The following is a 27,129-nucleotide window of genomic DNA, read 5'->3' on the forward strand; positions in this document are numbered from 1 at the left end:
AGCATCAACTGTACTCACGTTTTCCCTGGAACGGATTTAAGAAGTTGTGTTCTAGAAAAAAGAATGTTGGAAAATTTAATGTCAAAACTTGGCTTCAAATCTGTCCTTAGATTTTATGTATTTAGATTTGACCAACAGATTTACTCCATCGAGATTTAGTTTGATCACATTTGGTTGACGGTGACCAAACATACTTCCCTGGTTACGTTTAATATATAATTTGGCCACTTGAAAATGTTTTTTTTTTTTTTTCAAATCAAGGCGGTTGATCAAAAAGTTCTGAGACTTTTTGTGGTGAGCATGCAACATGTGTGAGAAATAGTGGTCTGGTAGGTGTGAATTTGTGATTTTCCAATGGACCCTAAACCAGACCTGAGGAGACAAAAACTAATCACATTCTGTGGCTGGACAATCTAACCTCATGTGGAGGATTGGAATTGTCACCGATGGAGAGTCTGCAGCTACAATCCAGAGAAGAAACAACGGTTTTTACAGTCAAAGAGCTGCAGTTTCCAAACAGAGAAGTGGCGCGACAGGCCGGAAGAGCACCAAAAACACTTAAGCGGTTGTGCACCATGAATTAATCGCCCAGAGTCGGACTGTAAGTACAGAGACCTGCAACATCCTGAGGTGTCTAATGTAGAACATTCAAACAACCTGAACCACAACACGATGGCACGCGAGTGCTCCGTGACTATGGACGCCCTTTAGATTTGTCTCTTGAAATTCAAGCTAAAAGGTCGGCATTTTGGCACAATTTAGGAGATTCAGAGTGAATTGCAGATGGTGCTTCACATGTTTATGTAACTAGACTTCCAGGAAGTGTTGCAGGAGCACTGGGAGCAGAGCATCGCTGCACGAGGAGGCTACTTCAACGGAGATGGCAACCAAATTTGTACCAGTTTTTAATTTTTAAAGGCTCAGTCTCTAAACTTTTTGATCAACCCCTTTAAGATTCTGATGTGTTCATATATTGCTTTCAGCTCCAAATGTTTCCCAGCAAGCGCACATCACTAAACTAGCCAAGACATCCCTTTGCAAACTTAACGAACGGTTCAAGAAGAGCTGATGCAACTGAATCCAGATGTGGTGAAGCAGCGGAGGACAAGTTACTGAAAGCAGGGTGAGCAGCAGCAGTTTTTTTTTTTTTTTTAACGCAGTGCAGGTAAATTTAGCTTTAACGGCAAGCAAATGGAGACGGAGGAGGCAGAGTGGAACCAGCAGGGACCAGAGAAGGACGAAGCAGGGACAGTAGATCTACCAGAGAAATACGGGGGAAGTCGGGGTACAGTACATCTAACACACAAACACGCACACAGCGAGGCTAAAGGCTCAAAAACTAGCGATACAGACACAACAACTGCAGGGATGTAGGTGGATTCAAAGGACGGATGTGGATGAAAGGACGAGGAGGAAGAGAAGGAGGCGAGGTGAGGCATCAAGGAAACATTTAGGATTCAGTCCTCGGAGCACAAACTGTTCGTTTAAGTGGTTTAACGCTGCAAAACATCTCAGAATGATTGTCCTCTTGAACACACCTCACCTCTGCTCCCCTCCACAGGTTTCTCTTTTATTTTTTAAACCCTCCTCCCGTGTATTTGTTGGCTTTCCTTGTATCAGGGATTTGGTCTTTCACTTCACATGCGCACACATACACACAAAACCCTGTGACCATAAAGGACATCTATATATATATATTTACACAATCACTCTCCCCAACACACACAGGACACGCACAGACACGACAGGTGGACACGTTTCGACCCGACAGTACTGGTTTGTCAGCAGGAAGCAGAGGTTTGGATAAAGCACGTGTTGATTATAGCAGAGCTGAAAGCTGGTTGGCCAAACGCACAGACGCAGCAAGTCTGTTATTGATATGACAATCAGTGCTACAGCGGCACAATGCAACCGTACGAGTACAAAAAAATCCATATCAGCTATTGTGGTTTTAAAAACGAGCCTGTTTTCTCCCACCATCAGTCTGGGAGGTGTATTCAGACGACCTTTGACTGTCAAATTTTGTCATTTATTAAGCAAAAATGCAAAAAAATTGCAGCTTTTCTCTGTCATACATAATCAAAACTTATAGATTTGGATGCTTTGAAATGTTTTTCTGTCATTTTATAAATCAAAACAATTATTCAGTCCATTGCATCAAAGAGATAACGGGGAAAAAAATCTGTATTTGCACTCTTTGCAAAAGATTTTTTCGAAAGAGAAAAGCATATGCGATCTGGTATTTTCCTCACTTTATCCGCACTGGAGAGCAGAAATCTGAGGTCAAACACATTTAAGACACCTCATGTTTCCTTCCCTCCCCCTCGTCCTCCCTCTCCACCTCCCTCAGTGAGCAGTATGTGGTGTTATGATGTTAGGTTCCTAAGGCAGTATCACAGTACAGTCCATAGAGAAACAACAGCAGTACAGAATTACACTGGTCCGCCCAGAACCTTACATCCAGCTCAGGTGGGACACTGACGGCGTCTGGATTTGTTTTTTTTGTTTTTTTTAAGCCTCTGCATGTTTGGTTTACGCCATCCAAAAACGTTTCTTTGTTAAAAGATTAATTAAAACTGAAATTAAGAAGCAACGAGGTGAACAACGATTCTGGAGGTAACTTAAAAATGTTAAAATCTCATTTCCGTGGTGCCCTGGTAGCGCAGCGGGCTTAAGGCACATGCCAAGTTCTTGCGACGTCATTGGTTTGAAACCGGCTCATGACCACCGTCGCATGTTAAGATCTCGTCACCTCTTTCTCGTCACACTCTACTGCGGAAAACCAACCAGTTAGCTCGATGCCACCATAGCCGATTCACAGAATTATTCAACGACAAGATTTTTAGGATCATAAATGAACCAAGACTTCAGATTGACTGTACATCAGCAGATAAACAAGGAACCTTGAGTGGAGCATCACGACGTCTTCAAGGTAGCACGTTAGCTTTTTTGGCTTCATGCAATTCAAGTCTAGTTATTTAGTGCCGAATCACAGCTCCTCTGTTTCGTTTGCAGCATCAGATCCAACAGCTTCGACTACGACGTGAACTTCGAGTCACCAAAACAACAACCAGAAGTTAGTGGATGTAACTTCAGTTCTGTTAGCACGTAGCACACAAATCATCACATTTTTAGAACAACTCCTGTTCGGCCATTTCAGGATTTTTTAAGGTGTACATCCTAAAACCTGGTTCCTGGTCTGGAAAACAGCTTCAAGTGAGGTGAAGACTTTACGATAATACAGAAAGAAACCCAACAGCTCCCCCTACAGCAACCCCTTTCTGAGGCTGGGACGATTCCAGCTAAATAGTTTTTTGTACTAAAACAAAGTTCTTGCAGAATGTTCTTAAAGTTAGGAGGTCTGAATGCTTCATTGAGGACATCCTAGAATGTTTTAGATGGTTATACCTCAACATGATCCCCACAACATTGTCTGCCTTTCTTAATACATCACATTACGTTCTACAAAAATCACCCGAGGCCTCGTATCTGAAGATTCTCAGTCATTCAGGTCTTGGAAATCTCAGGAGTTGAAGATGTTTCACCTTCATCCACTTGCTTTTTATTGAAGCTCAGAAGCCTCAGCAACATCTTAAAACCTTATTAAAATGCTGAATGTTGCTCTTCTCATATCATTTAACATAATCTGTAGCCTTGACAGCATCCTCCAAACATCCTCTAAACATCACAGTTTATGCCCTAAATTGAACCTTTCAGGGACCTAATTTGCAACCACAGACATCCTTGAAACATTCTTTCCACGTTAGATTAAAACATGATTAAAACGTGTAGGTCACATTAGGTGGGATAACATGGGATTATAGTGGATCTGAGGATTTTCTGTCACTGCAAACTCAATATTTTGGCCTGTTTATAGTTAAAATGATGCAGTCGGTCAACTTGGCATCGAGAAACAGTAACGTCCTGCAAATCCATGGAACACTTGATAAGGCACCAACAAAAAACAAAACGAATTGCATCAGTTCACCAACATAACACCGCAGATTTTAAAGATTCGATTCCTGGCATCATGTAGAAATCGGACCTTGTGGCATCGGACTCCTGTTGTCGTCGCCACAGTAGAGAGTGAAGTGAACCAAAAAGACGCTAAACAAACAGAACTAACGGAGCTGCTACTAGATGCGGGGGAACCTTCACTACTTCTCGAGGCCTCCAGTAAACTCAGTGGCACAACTCTCTGATATAGGGTTCTGGGCCAGAGCTGGGCCGGTAACCGCCCGGCGGGATGTGGGCTGGTTCTGGCACCGAGGGGAACCGATTTCCGTTTGGTCGCACGCAGGTGAAATCGGCAGCTCGGGCGGCTCCGGTTGCCTGTTTTTCTTTACGTTGTGTTCGGATGAAAGTGGCTCAACTACGCACTATGAGTACTGGACTGACGAGTGACGACGTCTGGAGCCGCCGATGCCTCCAGGAGAACCAGAACCAGCCCAGACGTCTCTGGTTTGAGTGATATTGTAGTGCGTGTGGTCTATAGTACAGTAGCATCAACACAATGGTCCAAGAGACAGATCAGATAGAAGATATCATACAGATGGTCCAATACAGTTATAGTACAACATCTATACATCAACTATACATTGTGCGTTTTTTTTTTTTTCTTTGTTATATTTTCAGGGGTCTCGGAGGGGGGGGGGTTTAGACCTGGTCACCATTACATCACTGCTGTAAGACGGGGAGGGGGTCCGAATAGTGGCGAGCAGAGCCATAGATAGACGGGGTTTGATCAGCGGTGAAACGACATGCGAGTAGAGGGGAGTGGCAGTAGCAGAGCCAGACAGCAGCTCGTATTTAAGAATTTAGAGGTAGAGTTCTGGAGCTGGAATCAACGCCGTTTAGATTTTGGTTTAGTTTTCGCTAAATATTTCAAATTAAAGTGTTTTTTCTTTTTCTACGAATTCTGCATTAGAGCTTAGATTCTGTGACAGACGAGGGCTGCAGTCAAACCGGTTTATCTCATCGTCTGAAAATATAAAAACCTTTCTTTTTAATGTTATTGCTATTTTATTAACAGAACTCAATGCAGAGAATATTATGAGCCAACATGTCAAATATTACAAATACCTACTCAGGGTATTTATTATTTTCTCTTTTTGTAATGTGTTCTTTTTTTATTCGTATAATGTACATTTGTATTTAGCTTCTCTTTCACTGCTCCTCTAACTTTCATTCTTTACCTTTAATGTCCCGGCACTGTAATGTACCCTGGCAGGCAAATGGCAATAAAATTCTATTCTAAGACAACAAAAAAAATCAAATTAAGAATTGTTTAAAAGACTCCCAGCATTTTCTGCAGCACATGTAGCCGAGTACGAATCACAGCTGAGAAGATGTCGCTGTGGAGTCGAGCTGCGTCTTCGCATTAAGACATAATTTGTGAACCACGTGGCTTTGGCAGGTATATTGCCCTAAAGCATCTGTCTGCAGTGGTTACAAACAAAGAAAAAAAACAAAGAGGGCAGATTTTTCGTCCAAGTTATCCAGGAGATCCCCTTGTTTTGTCAGAACTTACGATAATAAGTGGATATTTCCAAATGTAAAATCCCAATTTACTCAGTTTATTTCAGTCTAAAGGCTGATGAGTCCGTTGGTTGTCGTTATGTACACACATCTGGATCGTCTAAAAACAGCAGCGAACTCGTTCTTGTGCTGCATCACCTGTTGGTATATTTCCAGAAATCTTATGAACACCTGCAGCTGCTGTGCTCCCAGTTTGTTCTCATTATTTTAGTAGAAAATAACTGGTTCAAATGATTCATTATGCTGCAAATACCAGCTTTTTATGCTGACTTACAGTCCATTCAAGCCGATAAGGCTGCAGGTGGTCACTCAGTGCTCTGTGGCTGATTTAGTTACAGAGAACGAAGGTTTTTCTTGGCTGACCTGCGACCTATTCCATGTTTGCTATAACAAATATGACATTATTTTTGCAGCTCCACAATGAATTTCTCTACAGTGCTGATGACTGAACTCTCATATTGTATTTGAGTTTTTAAAATTTGTAATCCTTATATGTGGCATGTTAAACATTGTGCTTGTGGAGTTTGCATCAAAGCAACATTGAGAGCGAGAAATACGACTAAAAACTCGACTCACGCGTCCTGACCAAACGTCCCGTCTATCCACGGCTCTGGTTCCAAACCGGGCTTGGGGTAAAAGGTTGTGGGAGTTACAGGTTTGAGGGTTTGTTTCAGGGTTCAGGACACTGAGGACTTAAAGGGGTTACAATACTAAGGTGTTTCAGGAGTCTGGATGATGTCGGAGTTCGGCAATGACAGTCAAGGTTTACAGTGATGAGAGATTTACCGAGATACAGGACTTGAGAGATTTATGGGTGAAGGTTAGTATGAGTCTTAGGGGTCGGTAATGTTAGGATATGACTGTGGCCTCCGTAACTATAGCAGGGTCTTCTATGTCGGCTTTACTTTGGACCATCCTCAGCTCCAGCTGGGGTGGACTGGGCCTCCGACCGGGACCTGCCAGCTCTGAGGAGACAGGGGCAGGAAGGGGTGAACAAAATCAGGATAAACGTTAATTTATGGGCTAGATGATTCAATGTTTTAACCCTCTGAGCTCCTGTCAACCTTTTCCTCACAGTGGGCTCATTTCTCACTGCAATATCAAGTCCTGAAACAGAACAACCATGAAGAAGGAGAGAGAAGCTATAAAGCCATAAATCATATAAAAAATGAAAAGCAAATGTTGAATTTCCTTTATTATTTGTTTTGCAGAAATGTTATAAAGCTGCATGTACAACAATTTGTATGCGTGGTGGCTCCACATACAATAAATGTTGAACTAGCTCCATGTTTCCAGACTTTTCCTCTCTGCTCCTCAGCTGCAGAAAGATGTTTCACCATGCTGGATGTATCTCCAACAACTGGCTCCTCTGTTCACCATTTCTGAGCCATGCTGCATTTATTTATTAATCCAGTAGGTTGGATGTTTTTCTCAGTGTCTCTGTGGAAACACTGCCTGCAGTTCAACTGAAAATTGAATTTTCATCACGACAGTTGCACTGAGAAGCTCTTTTTTTTTTTTTACAAATGTGGCTGCAGCAAGTGCTTCATTTTAAGTGAATTTCTAAAGGAGACATGTAGAATAAAGAGATCTGTATTAAATATCACAATTCTGAGCTTATATTTGATTGTATTTCCTGATAAAACCACATGGACTGTCAAAAAGTTTAAAAAATCCAATGATTCCTTCAGTTTTTTTAGTTTCTGGCTCAAACAAAAATGGTGTAATTCCTTGATAATTAAAAGATAATTGGGGTTCAGAGGGTTATGAGGGTGAAGATAATTCTGCAGAACCAGCTGAACCACTGCAAACAATAACCAATAAAGTGACAGCAGCAGTAGCTGAGCAGCAGAGATGCAGAGAACGTGACATCTGTGCCACCTGCAGGCAGAGCTTGTTACGGCTGGAATTGGATTTTTTTTCAAAAACAAAATGTTAAACTGTTAACTGAAGTGTATGTTCTCCAAAATACCGACAGAAAATAGAGGATTGTGTTTCGTATACAGGATCCAAACAACGTAGAATCTAAATGATTGAGCCGTGTGAAAGCTTCAGTTGTGTTTTCTTACCGTGAGCGTAAGATATGGTCCTCTGGATAACATGGTGCATCACTGAAAACGTCTTCTCACAGGCCGTCTGAAAGAGACAAGAGTTAAAACAGAGTCATTATTTCGCTCCACAAGTTGACGCGTGAGGCCGCTCTTGTCTTTTTGTGCGTTGCCTGCGTGCACCTTTAGGTCGTTGGGATAGTGATGTGTCCACGCTAGCAGCATAGCAGCAAACAAATCTCCAGTTCCTACGAAGACGGCGTCCACTTTGGGAACTTCTATTCGAACTCTCTGTGTCGTCCTGCTGCCGTCTGGACGAACTGAGCAGAAACACAACGCGTTTACTTCTCTGATTTGTTTTCACTGCGTACAAATGGAATTAACGTCAAACCCTAGATTCCTACAGCAGCGTCTAAGGCGCATTCACATACATCATCCTGGGTTACTCATCACCCACCGTGGCGCTGGCTGCCCAGGGACACGAGGAAGCGATCTCCCAGTCTGGAGGGGAGATCAGAGGAGGTAATGACCACTGTGTCTGGGCCCATAGCGTGGAGAAGGTCCATTACCTGTCGACAGAGAGAGATAACAGGTGTGTGAAGGCAGAAAAATCATAGAATGGCAGATTGAAGGAAGAACAAGTTGACGTATTTGTTACCTCTACAGCGTCTTTCTCTGTGCTGATGTTCTTCCCCGTCAATAACCTAAAACACAAGCAAACAAAGAATCGTTATGCACAGAAACAGAAACGTTTAACTGGGAATTTGTATGTCTTGCTAAAAACATCATGAAAAAAACAACAACAACAACAAAACTCCTAATATAAAGTCTGCTCCAAAAAGAGCTACAACATCATGACACCATCAATAAACAAGGTTTTTGCACAATAAACTTCCACCATTGCAGACAGCAATAATATTTGGAAAGTTGCAAATTATTGACTTTCTGTTGCTCAGAATTTGGTCTGCGTGTGCACATAACCAATGAAATTTCCCCTCCACCTGTTGTTAACTGCTCCAAAGGCATCAGGAGACACCTATCATTCTTAGAGGCTATTAAGAGTGCATCCACGATAGGACCAGGCGGGGGTGGCACATGCCATCTCACCGATTTCAATGAAACTTTGCCAGTTTCATTAAAGTGTATGGTGTGTAACCATTTTGTGGCATTTTCTGTCTGTTGCTGTGCCATAATTACAGAATCAACGCGTTATAATGAAAAAAAACTGAAGCGGGTAACCTGCGGTGGGAGACAAGTTTGCAGTCCTCCTGTAAAATAATTTAGTGAGTGCCCGAAGATTTTATTGCAGATAATGTTAGTATGAAGTCCCACCTTTTAGACGGTATGCTCAGCTTTTTGAAGCATGCTCGGGCATTGGAGATATTTTGGCCTAAACTTTGGGTATTTTAACAATTTTCACTGTTGGGTGAGAGAGGCGGTCTTGGCTGACATGATTTGTGTGATGAAACTGGTCGTAGGAGAACGAAACATTGACAATAGATTGTCCTTGGGTAGGATAACATTCACTGAAAATATGAAAAGATTTGGTTGAATTCTCACAGCAGTAGAGCTTTATACTTCTGACCATTTTTTAGGCGATTTTTGGTCATTTTTGCAAAAAAAACAAGGAGGGGTGGTGAAATCCCCCCAGTTTGACCAAATTTCCTTAATCTTAGACTGAAGTAGTTTTGGGTGGACCCCTTTAAACTGGCAAAGTTTCATTGAAATCGGTGAGATGGCATGTGCCACCCCCGCCTGGTCCTATCGTGGATGCACTCTTAAACAGGAAAAAACATAAATCTGATTCTGCAGGTGAACAGAAGCACCAGTAGGTGGAGCAACATCACAGTGAAGCTACGTTTAAAACCGTCACCGATTTAACTCTGGCTTGATTTTGCTGTTGCTATGAAAAAAAAAATGCTCAAAATGTGAAGAAAAAAAAAACAACTCCTTAAATCTTCTCAATGCAGAACAATAAAATATCATCTAAAGCTAAACAACAGCTGCTGGTATTTAAAGGATTTCTACCAAAAGCCACTGATGGATCATGCACAGTAAAAAATACAGTCTCCAGAACTTTATTTTAAATTCAAACCCAAAGAACGATGCCAGCAGGGAACATATGCATTGATTAATCTGCTGTATTTCCATCTGTTGTAACCGTGCAGCCACAGAACACAAAGCATCTCGGCTTCAACTCATCCAGGATGAAATATTCTCACAAAGTGTGCAATAAAAAAAAAAAAGAAGGTTAAAGCGAGTGAGATAAGAGAGGATGAGAGGGGAGCTGAGGCGTATGTTGGGACGACCAAATAGAGGTATTAGATAACAACACGAGTGGCATTACATAAAGAAGGTTGGAGCTAATATTCTCACACTGAAACCAACAGAGGTAATTAAAAAGCGTAAAATTGAATTAAAGCATTGGCAAATAAAACACTCACTCTGCCTCAAACTGGTTGGGGGTGATAATGTCGGCGACAGGAACCACCTTGTTCTTATAGACCGGATACAGATTCTGAGGAACGTACTGCAGGAGTGGAGGAAACACACACAGGTTAGTGTCGTTTAATACGATAAAAACACACGAATGCAGCTCTGAAGGGTCGACATTAATGTGGTTACAGCAGAGCTCTGATCTTTGTTTTAAACTGCCAACGCTGACTGACAGAAAACGATCTTAATCCCTCAAACTGCACAGTGTGCCATAAACACAACGCAACGCACAGCGAGTGAGTCACTGTGTCAGATCACAATAATCTGTCATAAGAAACGAGGCCTGTAACACACCCCCAGAGCACCAAACCACACATGTGCATGCGCAGAAACGCACACTGAACCCTCCCACGCACACAGAAATCCTCAATAAATATCTGTAAAATAACAGATTGTACAGTTTCCTCACCATAGATCCGTGATCGCCGAGGACCGGGTCACAAACTGGAAACACAAACACAACACAACATTAAAACTGGACTTAAATGCATTTAGACTGAAGAGAATGACCAAAAAAAAAACCCTTTAATATTCATTTTAGCAACCGTTGTTCTCGTAAAACAGACGACTAAAAGGCTGTGCCTGCAGCTCTCGAAGGCTGGCTTGTTCATCAGACCTCAGAATATAAAAGTGACCAACATACTAATGATTTTCTATTATTAGAGCCTCCACTGTAGTGCAGATAAAACTGTGAAACTGGTCCTTTGGGTGGAGCTACACTACAGGTCGTGATTCCTCACACAGCCAGCCACGACACGGACATTATTAGTCACATTATCCCCTTACAGAGTTAATAAGGTGACTGGGATTTATCATTAAGCAGTAAAGCTGAAGTCCAGAGACTCTATGAAAACAGCACAACGAGAACTAAAAGGACACAGAAATGTGTTTTGTGCAGTACGAGACACTTCCTTGATTTTTTTATTATACAAAAATTAGAAAATAACTGAAAGTGCCATAGGTGTTTCCAGTGCTAGATAAATGGTGACTCTACACACACAACTATAGATATATAGTTTCCATACATCTCCTCTCTGCTCTGTGTAAACACTGCCTGCAGCTCAGCCGACTAGTTTCTGAGTTTTTGCCACGTTACTGTTGGTCGCAGTCAAGTCACTGACGGCTTCACGGCTGCACAGAATAACGCAGAATTTTTTGTATTTTTCAAAATCTGATTAAAACAAACAGTTGATTTTTTGACATATTTCTAAATGAAAAACGTAGAATAAAGTGATTTAGATGAAATATCACGACTTTGTTAAGTTTCACTCCATCATTTTCTGAGCTGCTGTCGCTCTGGAGAACCAACAGGTCGATGAGAACATCGACATCGGTGCACCAATGTGGGAACGTCACCCAGAAATCAGATTCAAAACTCTGGTATACTGCGAGATTCACAGTCTATGTGAGCTTGTTTGGCTGGGATGTAACGTACATTTAGATTTATGCAAAAGTCCTGCACTTTAAATATATAAACACCGTTGCTGAAATGATGCCAGGGAGTACAAAATAACACCCCAACACCTAAAAAACCTGCTAAAATATACTTGAAAACAGTAAACAGGACTAAGGACTGAAACCTTCTGCTTCCTTTAGATCCCTTCTTTACACAGAAAGTTAAACAACTAACAGCATAATAATATTTAACAGCCTCGACAGTGTCTGTAACACGGCGCTCTGTCCACAACAAGTGCTGTGTAAACACATTACGCATGTCGCCCTCTGGTTGCTGCCTGTTTGGAGCAGAGTCGGTCTTCACTGTGTCTCCAGGCGAAGCTGCAACAGGCCTGATCTGAGTCAAACTGATCGGTGCAACATGACATGAAAAGTCCTTCTGGCTAGAAACAGAGACACATCCCCACGACCGGATCTTTAAATTCCACGACTACATGAAGTTAAGTAAACACAAGTTGAGGGTTATCACTTCTTTAAAACAGTTAGAGTTGCATCAAAACTGTTATACTTCAGTGAGAACACTGGATCAAAAATATCTTCTGAAAGACACCGCAGCTGGATTTGTGATATGATACAAATCAAATAAAGATTTAAAAAACATGACGGAGCATCTGAAGTGTGGCTTTCACACAAGGAATACATCATGAATTCATAAAACCACCGACACTACAGTTTAAACTCAGAAGTGTAGAATAAAGAACGCATGTCCTCAACTGCCGCCTTCTCAATTTGCTTTTGCTCTTTTTCACTTAAAGACCTAGCATCATTCCCTCCTCTGCAGGTTTTAAGCCTCCTAAACATCCGAACACTGGACGTGGAAGGCATGTTGACCTTATAAAATAAAAATAAAAATCACAAAAATGACAATTTGTCAGTCATAAACTGAAAAAAAAAAAAAAAACACGAACTGTCAGATGCTAAACTTTCCGACTGTACTTGAACTACTCATCCATAACATTAGGCTCTGTCAGAAAACCAAATCTTAGCTTAAATTCTTGTTAATTAACCAAAATCACATTATTCTGCACGTCTCGTTTAAGGAATAAACTGTGCAATACAACCTGTGACTCGGCTGTCACCAACACACACACATGGCAAATACTCCGGGAGTTTTTTTTTGGCTGAACTGCAGGCAGTGTTTACACCAAACAGAAATGAGACGAGATGGAAAACGAATTAAAAATGTGAGCAGCAAAATATCTACGGCATGCAGAGCTGCACCTGTGGACACTTGCAAAATGTATAAGTGAAATGCATTTTATTTGTTTTATAAAATGAATAATTAAAGACCTTAAAAAGATGCTGCAGTTTGACAAAAGTGTTGTGTTTTTGATCATTAAAGCATCTAAACTCATTTCAGTAGATCCCAAAAATAAAACTGTGAACCGGTAAAGGTGCAGAATTGACATTTTGAGGACGAATTACAAAAGGTGTGAATAAAAGCAGAAATGTCTTTATTTCTTGTGTCTCTTGAAGCTAATTATTTAGCGATTTTCAGACATCATTACATTTTCTACTCGTGTTTTTCTAAAGAGTTACTGAAAACCAGATTCCTACCACACATTAAATAAAACCAGACTGCTGCTGCTGCTCACCATAAACCAGGTTGGGGTTGGCTCTCTTCAGCTCCTGAACAATGTCCACCACCATCTCCAGGAAGGACGTGTCTCTGGTGTACCCTGAACGCACCACACAAATCCCCAAAACATTATTTTTTACAGATTTATCTTAACTTGTGCTTTTAACTTTGTTTGTTTTCTGAGTAAAACGGTTCAAGTGTACATGCACGACGAAGTTCTTCAGGATGAAAATAACACTGAGGTGTGCTCAGCTTTGCTAAACTGCAGCAGCTCCTGATTATGTCGTACCTACTGATTAGCGCAGGTTTAGTCAAATAACATGTTATATTCACACAGATGTTTAAGTTTAGCTTTGGCAGGACAAAATCCAGCTGCTGAGTAATTAAAAGAGAATATAAGGAGACCAGAACACACGTTAATAATACAAGATTAATTTGATGAAATCTGTCCTCTGGATGATCTAAAAGTCATATTATAGTAGCTCTGTGTTCTGTGTGCAGCCGAGAGCTCTAAGCACAGACGCTGCCCCTGATAGCAGCGTGAGGTGAAGGAAGCAGGAGATCCACCTGTTAAAACATAGTCGTAGTGGTGCACGTTGTTCAGTTTGATCCCCTCGTACAGGACGTGGAGCTCGTCTGCCGTCAACACCTGACCCTTCCAGTGGGAATAACCTGCAGAGAGGACACACAGCGGTTACTGCACCTCCTCTGAGAACGCTGACAAAAGCCTTTAGTTTATATCAACCAATCTGATTTAACTTGGATTATCCAGATTCTCATTGGTTTAGCAATCACTTGCTTTTATAAGAAAATAACATAATGTGTTATATTTTGGCAGCAGGAAGAGCTAATTACCTGTGAACACCTTCTGTTTTCACTATTTTGTGGCCAAACTTAATGCAGACGTTTAACTTCTTTAACCCTCTGAACTAAAAGCAGTTTCTTTTTTTTTTGTTTGCTCTCATCACATTTTTATTGAGTGTGGCTTCATTTTTTTTTAATGCAGCACAAAGTCCTGAATAAAAACAATGAAGTGTTTTGCATGAAATAAAATCCAGACGTGTCAATAACTTGGAAATGAACTCACAAATATGTCAAAATGTGGATTTAAACATACAAAAGTGTCAGTACTTTGAGTATTAATGGACAGAAGCATCAATAAAATGGATATTACCAAAGAAAAGTGTCAAAAACCTGGATGTAAACACACAAATGTGTCAGTGACCTTGAGTATTAATGGACAAATGTGGCAACAATCTGGATATTAATGCACAAATATGTAAAAAATGTGGATTTAAACGCACAGAAGTGTCATTAACTTGAGTATTATTGGACAGAAGTGTCAATAACATGGATACTACCAAACGAAAGTGTTCAAAACCTGGATATTTATGCAGAAATGTGTCAGTAACCTAGATATTAATGCACAAATATGTAAAAAATGTGGATTTAAATGCACAAAAGTGTCAGTAACTTGAGTATTATTGGACAGAAGTGTCAATAACATGGATAATAACACACAAACGTGTCAGTAACCTTGAGTATTAATAGATAAATGTGCCAACAATCTGTATATTATTGCACAAAGATATCAAAAATGTGGATTTAAATGCACAAAAGTGTCAGTATCTTTAGTATTATCGGACTGAATGTTTTTTTTACCAAACAGAAGTGTTCAAAATCTGGGTATATATGCATAAATGTGTCAGCAACCTGGATATTAACACACAACTATGTCAAAATGAGGATTTATACATACAAAAGTGTCAGCAACAAAACACGGATACCTGATAAAGTTTCTGGTGAAGCTAAATGGTGTAATTTTAGCAACAAGCTTTTCAAACCCACTGGAGCGTTTTGGGGTTCTGAGGGTAAATGTTTCCTGAACGTTTACGTGGAGACGGCTCCAAACCAACCAACATTATGTCACAGAAATCGTCACCGCTTCTGTATTTTGTGTCAAAAAGTTGAGTGTGAACTTTGCAAACAGCAGCTTGTGCATCGCAGCTCAACAACCACCAGTCATCCAACAACAGCAGCTAACTTGTGTGTTTTATTCCTCAGTAGATCTCGTGCTGCTCCACCGGCTTCTATGTTCAGAAATCACAGTTATGTGCAGCTGGTTTGTCATGTGTGCTCCTAAAACATGATGTTCGTACCCAAAAGCATCATTTTAGTCCGTGTGGCTTCTGCCTGTAACTGAGCAGCATGAAGGTGAATAAAGAAAATGTTCCACTTCAGCTTGGAACAAACACACACTCACTACCACCCAGAGCAGCCTCAGCGCTGTGTGTCCTGTGTGTATGAATATGTGTGAAGAACTGCATGTACATGTATGTGACGTGAGCTCCGTGTGCGCGTCGCTGCATGTCTGTCTGTGTGTGACATGTTTGCTGCAGGCCGGTGATGTCGCAGCTCCAGGTGAGTCACAGCCAGGTCACGTGGCGGGGGGTTCTGGTTGCTAAGCAACAAGCCGGGAGAAAGCCAAAGGGGCTAAGAAAGAGAGATGAGCAGTCGGAGAGAGAGGGAACGAAGGCCGGCCTACAGATAAGAGCTGCTTCTGTCGTCATCACACGCTGCTGTCGCAATTCTAACGCCTGCTGCTGTTTACCGCTGCGTCGTGCTGCTCGCTCGCTCGCTCGCCGACTCATTCTCCTGCCTCTCTGCTCGCCTTCTCTCTCGCATGTCTTTTTCAATGTCACCACAAATTACACTCTCTCCTCGAAGAAACGCCGGTTTCAATACCCAGGATTTGATTAAGCGAGCACCACTAGACTCTCAGACGTTTCTGTGTTAAGGTCATACTTTCTTTTCCACCTGTCTCTGTATCACCGTCTGCTCTGCAGGTGGGCTGATAATAACTGAGATCATATCACATGGATCCTGGTTTAGCTCTCAAGTCTACCTGGTTCCTGAGGATTCAAATCGAACTACTGCTACTGTGAGAAAAATTAGCATTTCCAATTCGTCCACATCACCATTTCTTTGTTTGCCATGCTGAGCACAAATCAAATCTACTCATGTTAAAAGCCTCAGAAGTTGGTGAAATGTTGACCAGAGACTTTTAGTCGTTAAAATGGACACATCCACATAAACAGATAACTCCATCTTCACAAACCTTCAGAAACCCCACTTTTTCATCGTCTAGAATGGAAATAGAATAGAATAGAATAGAACTTTATTGATCCCCTTGGTGGAAACCTCAGGGAAATTGCTGAAATTGCTACATGAGACAATATCAATCAAACTTAAGTTATCTCTATTTTTGTCAAGTCATTTTAACTTTGATTGATGTTATGTCAAGCAAACAACAAAAAAATATGTTTCTGAAAATCTGTTTTTGCAAATGAACTCTTCATACATACACGTAGAAAAACTTTCTGGGGCCATAATACTACCTTTGTTTAAAAATATTGCATTTTTATACATTTTTAAGGGCCATTATTTTTCATTTTTGCCATTTTGGACAGATTAAAGTTAAAAATAGAAAAAAATAGAATTTCTGCATTCCAAATTTGTTAGATATCAACTCTACTGATGCTAGAGGCCTTAAAGGACGGTAAAATGTTGACCAAAAACTGTATTTTTACAAGGAAATATGGATTCTTATACTCAGAGGAACTTTCTGGGGCCCCAACACCATCATCGATTGACAACGTTGCACCTTTTTTGTACATTTTTAAGGGCCAATATTGAAAAATGTGTCCTCTGCCGGAGCCATTTAAACATGTTTATCCACTGGTAACTCATCTGTCGGCGTCCTCAACAAATTTCGTGGCTGTAGGAGTTTTATTTCTGGAGATATGAAATGAATGAAATGAAATGAAACATACTTTATTTATCCCAGAAGGGAAATTCAATATTGAACACTTAAAATGTCTGTGACGCTCACTGCTCTGGGAAAGTGCTCGATGCTATCTGGCAAAGTTCAGCCAGTTTAAACCTGCAATTCTGGTAGTTATTAAGTAGACACGCAGGCTTTTACTGTTTACTGCAGTTTAAAAACCTCAAAATAAAGTCATGTCTGCCTCATCCAGCCAACGGACCTCCTGCAAATCAAATCATCAGAAAATATCGGCATCAACAATCAACGAGGCAGATAATCGTTGGATCTCTACAGTCAACCCTTACAAAAATTAACTGACTGAATACATCTATGACAAAAATAACATCATGCAAAGGTAGAAATGTGCAGCAAGTTGGCTTAATGTAGAGTTTCTATTTCAGTATGTGACTGGCTATCCATTTTTGCTTTTTTATTATCATGTATTTCACAGAAGAATAGCTTCCTCTTAAGAGTTTTTCCTTAACTCTAAATTAAATTTGCAATTAATTTAAAAGCCTTTATTTGAGCAAGGACACTTCTGCTGCACAAGAGGGGGGCAGGATTTCATTTATGGTAAACAAAACAACAAAAACGGCATTTAAAGCACATTTCTGATTTTATTAACGTGCCACACAGGCTTTACCTTTAACCAGTTTCTATATTAAATGTATTTATTTTTATTTTTTATAGTGTTTGCTGCATGTTTATCTGGATTTTCCTGAGCAACAAGGTTCATGTACATAAAGCTAAATGTTTTTCTTCCAGTTGATCAGTGATGTTTGGAGGGAAATCAGTGGCTATAACAACATTTGTCCTGCACAGCATCCAACCTGGATGATTTTTAAACCTGCTCACAAGCAAAGAAATCATTAATCAGACGTCAGTTTGCCAAGTTGACCTTTTGAGTCGGGTGTAATTACACAGAGCAGGTTGTGAGAACTTGTGTTCTCAGATTAGACGAAATGGAAAACGAGACGAGCGCAACACGAGGGCTCCGAGGTCGTCCACTTGGTCCCAAAACCAGCAGGAAAAGGACGAAAACAAGGAAATCTTTGTGTCGTACAGCTAATTAATTCCCCAAAAAGAGCAATTTACAACGAAGTGAGGCACCTGAAAAGTCCTTCTCATACTTTTTAAACCTTCTTTCAACAAATGAGCAAACACAATCATAAAATACCTTAAAAAAGAAAGTAGTCCATCATCTTCCTTTGTGTTTTTTAGCAGCAGGAAACCGGCTGTTGTGTCTGTTAAAGGCCACAAAACACAAAACAGGACCAGAGTTCTGAGCGGTTCATCGAATCCGCAGAAAGAGCCACAAAACCAGGCACCAGCTGGACAAATATATTTGTTTTCACAGCGTTCAGCTGCTTCGTTCTTCCGACGAGAGCCGAGGTCACCGATCGGAGCGAAGACGGCAGAAAGACGCAGAGAGGATTATTCATTTATAGGAATTAGATCAAAACATTAGGAGTCGGTGTGACGCTGAGGGATGGAGCAGACGGTCGCTCTGGGGTTCAATAACGAGATGCAGATTTCCTCTAAATCTAATTATCACTGTCGCAATTATCGGGAAGTTTTACATCTTTAAATTGGATTAGATTTTAATAAATATCTAAATGTGTACCTTTAAATTGGACTGGATTTAAACAAATGCAATTTACAGAGAATAAACTTTATTATTTCTTCTATTTATTTATAAATATTTTTTAATTGCCAACATTACAGCAACAGAAAAAGAAAACTGACCAGATTATCAACATTGAACCACCCATGTGCAAAATTACCCAAATATGAGGATAAATTCAGAATATTTTATCATAATTACTTCATTCTGCATGTCTCATTTTAAAATTTGCTGGAAAAAAAAGTGATTTGCTTTGACTGGATCCATAAAAACAAGAGATTCTGCTGTTCTCGGCACAAACTGAAGGCCTCCATCGCCTCAGCTCGGACTGAGCTTCTACTCTGCTGAGCTGCAGGCTGTTCCCTCGGAGGTGCAGGACTTCATGTTGCAGAGAAAAATGAGCCCACAAAGAGTAGAAATGTGACCGCAAGCGTTAAAACACAGTTAAGGAGCTTTAGGGTTGTTAAAACCATCTTAAGTTTCAGTGTCTGTCAGTCGCAGCTTGTTCCAACTCATCGTGTAATCTACTTAGTGGAACACAAAACAAACAACACGAGCTTTGACGCAGAGACACAATCCCTCCTTTGATAACCGATTTGTACTTCTGCATCCACTTTTTTCTTTTACAAATTAGGAACACGCATGCTGTCATTTGAGGTCCTGAGCATCATTTTATATGGCATCTTTGGAAACTTCTACACGAGAATTTAAAACTTTACTTAATGTTTGTCACGGCTAATCGACCAACAGGCCTCCGTTTGTTATGAAAAATAAGCAACATGACGACTGTATGAATGGTGCAAACTAGACAGGTAGCAAGATATGACAAGAAGCTGATCAGCAATAATCAAAATTAAACACAAGCTCCTTCTGCTGCAGCAAACAGACATGTTGAATCCAAAGAAGTTGCACATCTGTCCTATTCATTTCTGATTTAAAAAAGCAGGTGCTTCTCAGCTATTTTAATCTCGTCAGTTTTCCAGAAGCGACCGATTTAACGTGTGCAGTCAATTTTCAGTCAGTAAAATTTCAAAAATACATCCAGAGGTGCGTCAGTGATTTAGCAGTACACAGCGTGAAGCAACTCACAAGAGACAGATTAAAGAAAACGGAGTCTGAAATGTCCTGACTCAAGCCCCAAAAACGCTGAATCCCTACATTTCAAAAGCAACTTCCAACAGACTTCTAGTCCTTCAGACTGCTTCAGGTTCTCTGTTGTGAGTTTGTCATGTACGAGCTCAAGGGCAAACAAGTCTGATAGCATCACGAGGCTCCTCTGTTGTTTTTTTTTTTTGGAATCTACATTAGAAAGCTCCTCTGCAGCCACAGGAGACGCCATGCATCAGATTTACTGGCTGACAAACTGCGAATAGTAAACCGAAAACATCACTTTAATTATCGTTTGTGACCTCAGGCTGAGATGGCGTCACCGCTTCATGAAAGCAGCAGATGACAGAGAGACGGAGGGAGGAAGTGAAAAATGTGAATGAAGCCGATGGCCTGCAGCTGCTCCGGTGTCGGGCAGCTGCTCCGGTGTCTGACCTCCCAGAAAACCAGACTCATCTGTCGACCCGCCGACTGAATCTGTTTCTGTTGGCGCTCGCCGACACATCGTCACGACACCGAGTGACTCACACACTCCCACACACACACACACACACCGACTGAAGCGTGAACGTTGAGGTTTCGTCGTCGAGCTCACCTGTGTGGTTGGAGAACTGGACCGAGTTGATCGAGTCCACCTCAAACCCTAAAACCTGGAGACAGGAGACACAGACGGGGAACAGATTAGGCTTCAGAAGACAACAGGAGTGAGAATGTTGTTATAAGAAGTTAATTACAAAACCACTAAAGCAGGTTTTAAAAGCATGATACCTTTAAAAACATCACCAAAGTTACACAATTCATCAGCCAGATATTCAACTTTTTTAAAGCGATTATGAGCGACTGCAAAAATAACCAACTTTAAGCTTTAAATTAATTTATTCTACGTGTCTTCTTTTAAAAATGTGCCAAACAGAAGCAATAAACAAACAGTATTTAGAAGAACAAACACTTCAGGGTTTAGTATTTTGTATTTGGGAAAAAATTAAAACTGTGGCACAAATTTCCAGATCACGGCAGCTTTAAATATGTTAGTTTACATCTGCTGGTGTTATGTTATTGATTATGGGCTGCATTGGTTCGTTTGGTCCTGTAGGACAAGTTTAGGTTGCTTTGCATTAGCAGCACAAAATATCTACAAATATTTAACAATCGTTGAGATAATCAAGCGCTTTCACTGGGAAAATATACAAAATTTAGGCTTATAATGTCATAAAAATTACTTTATTCTACATCTGCCATTAAAAAATAAATAAAAAATGCTAAAAATGCAGCATTCACACGAACCAGATCGCGTAAAAAACACAAAATTCTGTGTTTCTCGTCCCAAATGAAAAGCTACCATTTCTTTTGTTTGAACTGCAGCCTGTGCACAAACAAATTAAAAACATGAAGAGTAAAATATCTGTAATATGTAGAGCCACTTTAGTGACACATGAGGACACTTGGAAACATGTTGTATATGTTGATTTCCGGTTTTTGCAATTGTTTTTTCCTTTTTTGTTTTTATAATTTCTGCTTTTTCTGAGTTCTCTCCTTGTTCATGGTTGTTCTGTTTCTATAGAGCTGCAGGATTTTATACTACAAGAAAAATGTGACCGGAGCAAAACTAAAACAAGCAGAAGGCGTTCAGAAGGTTAACGTACAATAACTGTGTTTCTGGGCCAGCTGAGGGCAGCAGAAACAAACACCAAACTGCCTCACTGTTAGCATGTAAACACGTCCAGCGCATCCAGGACACCGTTAGCGCTCGTTTGGAGTCACGTAGCCGCTTAATAAATGCAAGTGTGACATTCACTCTCCTTTTAGCTCTATTTTTATCCTCCACTGACTCACCCTTGAGGGAAATATCTGTCTGTTTAGCTGCTAAATGCGTCACTGTGCTCACCAGCTACCTGCTAGCTTTGTGTTTGGAGCTGCAGTCGCAGAAAAAGGCGACAAGTGATGCTCTAAAGTGGCGACAACAAACCAAACCAGTAAAACTGCAGGACAGAGAATCAAAACAATGAGCTAAAAACACAGTGACGCTCCGTGGAGGTAAATAAATCGAGAACTTATCATGTGAATCATGAATATTTTGCACTTTAAAAACCTTGTGCAATCCCTGTTTTCTGCATAAACCAGAATTCATGCCACTTTCTTAGTCTTCCTACTTATGTACAATCTGTGCAACAATAATATCTGTATTTCTATTCATCCAAAAGCTGTGCAATGCCGCTGATATGTGCAATCATTTTATTTTTTAGAAGTAGTACTCGTGTATATTTTGGTTTATTTTTATTATACTTCATTTCTCTAAATGTTTGCACCATCTTTGCTGCTGTAACTGTGGGATAAATGAAGGGTTATCTTAACTTAAACTGCAATGTGGGAGAAAAATTGATTTCATTTAACCCCAGAGGACACAAACAACATCCTCCCAGTTCAAGCTGAGCTGAAATCCGTTGCTCCCTCTGTGTCTTTGAACAGGTTTTTGAGGGAAAATTCCCAGAGAGACACACAACACGTGGTCAATCCACGTGTGCAGTTATCTGAATGACTTTATTTAATTGAGCTAAAGCGAGCGGGCCGAATGAGTTCTTTGTTCTTTTCAATTGACTGTGACTTTACAAGAATCTGCTTTCAGAGGGGAGAAGAAAAGAGCGCAGATACTAACTGTGACCTTGGACGAATTCATCAGTGCTACCGGGAGTGTGGCTGCGCTTTCTAAAAAGGTGGACCAGTCTCTGCGTGTCGCCGGCGAAGCGTTCAGGAAACTTGAGATGCAGAAGAAGACAGTATTTTGGAAAACACGGCGTCACATGGAGGACGCACAGAAGAGCGAACGATGACATTTATTCACAATGTTTGTGATTACAGGTGAAATCCTACGTTTGCCGGCTTCTACAGGGAGGCTTGAGTCTTACGGGGAGGAAACATTAAATCCAGATCAGTATAATAATCCTCTGTGTGGTGTTATCTTTAAAATAAATGCTAAAATGACACGAATAATCACAGCCTAAAACTGGCATTTTCATCAAAATCGTGCATTCAACATGTCTGATTTAAATAGCTGTCAAAAACAATGTGTTTATAGAGTCATCTTGTTTTTTTTCTCGCAGCACAAGAACTAATGAGTAACAAAACATGGACAAGTTCACGGCTGCTTTTAAATGATCTGCATGTTGGTGGTTGAGTTGTAGAACTCAAAATGCAGCCACACTGAAGCCCAAATCTCTCCAGCGGGTTTGAAAGGCTCGTTGTCTGTTAAGAATCAGCAGCATTACACTCTTTACCGAAGCCAGAAACTGTAAAACCAGGAAGAATCATCAGATTTCCAACCTTTCAACTGTCCCTGAACAGCGATTCAATTCAGGACAATAACAAAATCTACGCTTAAAATATTAATATTTCATTAAAATCCTGTTTTTTTGTTTTTTAAGTCTCCCAAAAAATAAACCATTTGGACAAGATTCTGTAAAAAATAAAAACCTGAGAGTCAAATAGTGACTTGTTGCTCGATGGAGAGTAATTAAAGACAATATTTGTGTTGCTTTTTGCTATGTTTCGTCGCGTTGCATCTCGCCAAAAGACAGCAAATGAAAACGGGACGGCCGACTCACAGCGGTGCAGAAATGTTCATTAATATGTGTGCTGTCTTTATAAAGAAAGAAAAGAAAAGAATGAAATAATGAAAAACTGTTTAATACAAATTCCCTTCCTGGTACGTAACTAAATGTGAAATAATATTCGCTACTTCATTAGCTTTTGAACTGCATTACATATAAAAATTAACTTAATATCAGCACAGCCTTCAGAAATGTAAACCAACAACCTAAAACAGCCTTGAAAAGACCATAAAGCTTAGTTATTCCAGTGCTGTCACACGTTTTACTCCCAAGACATATAATTCTTGTTACTAACAAACTTAACGCCCGATTGGCTGACTGAGTTTGATCAAAAAATGCTCTATCGTAAAAGTTTTTCTGCAAAGAGGAAGGTTTTGGTGCAGCTTCACTGAGCACCAGGAAAAAAATCTAATCAGCAGCTCAGTTTTTAACCAGTTGGGTGAATATCAAACAAAATAAAGTAACACAGACTCTTTTTTTATACGAATAACATCGATTATTTTTGTTTATAAAAGCACTGATGTAAAATTAAACTACAAACTCTGAGTATTTCACCACTTTGATTTCTATTCTAGAGATAAAATTCTTCTTACTCACAGATTTTTTGGCCCAAACAGCAGACTAGTCTGAAAAACGAACTATAACACTGATTATAATTTGGCCAAGAACATCTCGATAGATTCTTTTGGCCGTCTAACGTTGCGCTTCACTTAGAACAGATTTTGAGGTTCTGGCGTCGTGACGCCGTCGTGTTGGCGCGCAGCCTCTTCATTTGCAAAGATCTGTTCCTGTTTGCTGTTCCACATTCTGCTTCACAAAACCTGCTTATCACAACATCCTTCAGCTGAGCAGGATCCAAATTGACTGTTGATGTAAAAACCGCGTGTTTGCTGATGTACATGGGCCTAAGAATGTGCTATTTAGGTCGCTCTATTCATGAGCCTCAAGTCACCGGCTGAATGGAGGAGCTTCCACTCGAGCGTCTTCGCAGACCGAGGCGAGGATCTTCACGCATAAACATAAAAGTAAACATTTTGCCCTTTTGAAGAAGCACTTTTCCTAAATTCCCAAATGAGGAAGCCCCTCCGCACAACCAACAAATAAGGAGTTTGTTTAATTAACTATCATCTGAGGTGACACAAATTCAACATTTGCCGCATCCTGACTTTGCTGGCAGCACGCCTCGGTGATGTTCTCTGTGACGACTGCTTCAAAAAACTGAAATATCTGTTTCCATGTGTGCACGCACCACGTTGCTGCTCTACACTCGTCTTTAAGGTGTGTTTGCACTGCAGGTAAGAGCTGGCTGCTCCATTTATTATTAAAATGACTCAAAGTCAAGCAAACTCCTGTCACATGCTGCTGCAGCACATGTTGAAATGATTTATTTTGCTTGAATGATTTATTTTGCTTGAATGACTGTCTCTCGAGGTAAATGCTAATATTAGCATGCTAACATGTTCAAAATGAAAGACTACGCTCGCTGTTTTCCACCATCGGAGTCGTGCATCTTGACGCTAACACTAAATTAAATCTGTTGACCAGAGGGCTGCACGACAGAGCAGGATTAATGGGTTAGCAGGTACGTCAAGAGGAAGGTGATGCTAATTTGACTTTAGGATTTAAATCTGCTGTCAGAAGCGTCTCTCTATTACAGGTTCTTGTCCGATGATCGTCTTTGAGCGACACAGATTTTCAGCCGCAGTTTTATCTGCAAACCTGCTGACCTGAATGAAGCCGCGCAGCTACAGCAGGACAACCGCATGTGTGTCTGCAGGCGCTGAATCGGTGATGCAGAAAATGCGTAAATATGTTTTTTATGTTTGGTCGTGACTTGCTGCCCAGTCTGTCTGATGCTGCAGCTAATAGAACACAGGTTAGAAAATATAAGCGTCTATGGGTGTGTTGTTTATTTCAGACATGTCCCAATACTGTAAATGGGGAAAAAAAAGAAAAAAAATCTTAGAAACTGAAAATAAAGAGACCCAAAACCTTAAAATAATGTTTGAAAACGAGTCGGATGACGTTTAACTTGTGAACTCCTTCCTGCTACGTGTCTGTACGTCTCATATCTTACAGTTTCCTATTCGTATAGCCAATTAACACTTTGATTGGGTCAAAAACTGAAGTGATTTCATTACTAAAATACTTAAAATATTTAAATGAATTAAGCTTAAGAGCTCTAATGTGCAGCTGTAAAAAAATAAGCTGCTGCATTGAGTCACTGAGCGATATTAACTGACACGATCAACTGTTTTCTAGTCACAGTGCTGCAAGAAAACTGCATATTTTTCACACTTCTACATCATAACAAACTGTTCCTCTTGACTGAGATAAATGGCACGTGACTGATCCATTTCGTGTAAAAGAAAAGGCAATCAGACCAATGGAAAAAAGACCTGGTTAACAAAAAAAACTTCTATTATTTCTGATTGGGATTTTAGGTTTTGTTAAGCCAGCTAACACAAAGAAAGCCTGGATTTGTTGAACTTGCTTTGTAGTACATACTTAGATGATGGTACAGAAGGAAAACTCAAATGTTCAGCTAAAAATAAACCTGATTTAAAAAAGAAAAAAAATCACTCGAGTCATCTTTGGAGAAGCTGCACCCTGAGATCATTGTTTGATAAATGACTGCTATAAATACAGACGGTTAGCAATTAATCCTCTGATCGTTTCAGCTCCACAACCTTTTAGCTGCAAAGATGAAAAACAAGCATCAAATAAAGACTTGTCTGGCTTTAAACTGTGAATAATTAGCCGTTTTCTCACAGGGCTTCAGTCTCCTCTGAAGGACGTTTTGGACATTAGCGTCTGAAACTAAGCGAGCCGCCCGCTGGAAGGTTTCTGATTTGATTAAAAAGTGCTAAAAGCGGTACGAGACAGATTTTTCTTGACGTGAAAATAATCAGCGAGGACAGCAGGACAGTAAAATAACACAAATCCTGAAATATCTGAGCTGCTGAAGTGTCACTGAGCAAAACACGACTTCAAAAAGATGCTGTTTGGTGTAAGAATAAGGATGTTTTACAGCAGCTCCTTCTGCTCTTGTGCACCGTTTCCTCACTGAAATGTGTAAATATTCAGCTGTGGCTGCTTTTAGACATAAATCAAACTCGTTATTAACGTCTTAAAGTGCCAAACTCCCCATTTTGCATCCGTCTAGAAGCCACCAGTCATCTTGTTTCGGCTGAATCTGTGTCGCTCGGCTCTCAGGCAGCCTGTCTCCATCTTCGGCGACGTCACAAGGAGGAATCCTGTGGCAGCCAATCAGAGCGCTGCTTCCTCATACCGACAGGCCTCTGTCCTGACGGCGCAGTGAGAGGGATGCCCGGCACACTCGCTGACATCACCATCATCATCATCATCGTCGTCGTCTTCGTCATCCCTGATCTCTCACAGCGACTGTGTGAACACCGAGCAGCTTCCTCCACTGTTCTGCTCTTTTCTGCTTCAGTCTAAATTTAACAAACTGTCACGTTTCCTCGCTGCTTCTGTCCACAAGCATCAGCGCTTCATCCACACTGTGACAGCAACAACCAGCCAAATGCTCCGCCAACAGCATACCGTCCTCACAGCTCCAGTAGAAGAGGAGTAAAATGTCAAACACCAAAAAAAAAACCTGTCCAGTCGCATTTTACTGAAGCTCTTAATGCTACAAAGACCAGGACGACTGGAGTCCAGCTGTACATTTACATTATTAACACAAATAAACACTGGCTGGTTTCAAAGGCGCGTTATCTTTAAAACAAATAAACGAAAACTGGCAATATATATCAGAACCAGAAACTGGAAAAACAGAAACAGCTGCCCTCCATTAACAGCATGGGTAACTGTAAATAATGTCCACA

The 27,129-nt window shown here is 40.6% G+C and overlaps 1 protein-coding gene across 1 annotated transcript; it reads right to left on the reverse strand.

The window, feature by feature from the left end:
* Nucleotides 1-5,132: 5,132 nt before the first annotated feature.
* Nucleotides 5,133-26,664, reverse strand: pdxkb (pyridoxal (pyridoxine, vitamin B6) kinase b). The gene is made up of 11 exons (XM_008300136.1): nucleotides 26,575-26,664; nucleotides 20,269-20,359; nucleotides 13,684-13,788; nucleotides 13,133-13,216; nucleotides 10,492-10,526; nucleotides 10,031-10,116; nucleotides 8,245-8,290; nucleotides 8,044-8,155; nucleotides 7,770-7,906; nucleotides 7,608-7,674; nucleotides 5,133-6,503 (listed from the first exon to the last, which is right to left on the reverse strand). Exons 1-11 carry the CDS (start codon nucleotides 26,662-26,664, stop codon nucleotides 6,388-6,390), a joined length of 969 nt encoding a protein of 322 aa, XP_008298358.1. The 3' UTR covers nucleotides 5,133-6,387.
* Between the last annotated feature and the right edge of the window lie 465 nt (nucleotides 26,665-27,129).

Source organism: Stegastes partitus, unplaced genomic scaffold (assembly GCF_000690725.1).
Source record: "Stegastes partitus isolate 25-593 unplaced genomic scaffold, Stegastes_partitus-1.0.2 Scaffold1501, whole genome shotgun sequence".
In the NCBI taxonomy this organism is placed as follows: Eukaryota; Metazoa; Chordata; class Actinopteri; family Pomacentridae; genus Stegastes; species Stegastes partitus.

Bases quoted from the DNA above. Each gene is read 5' to 3' on its own strand.
- pdxkb (XM_008300136.1), bottom strand. From the start codon at position 26,664: ATGACGAAGACGACGACGATGATGATGATGATGGTGATGTCAGCGAGT. The intron at 10,527-13,132 runs GTGAGCAGCAGC...TTGTGTTTCCAG, and splicing joins CAACCCCAACCTGGTTTATG to TTTGTGACCCGGTCCTCGGC. The intron at 8,291-10,030 runs GTGAGTGTTTTA...CTTGTGTTTTAG, and splicing joins CCCAACCAGTTTGAGGCAGA to GTTATTGACGGGGAAGAACA.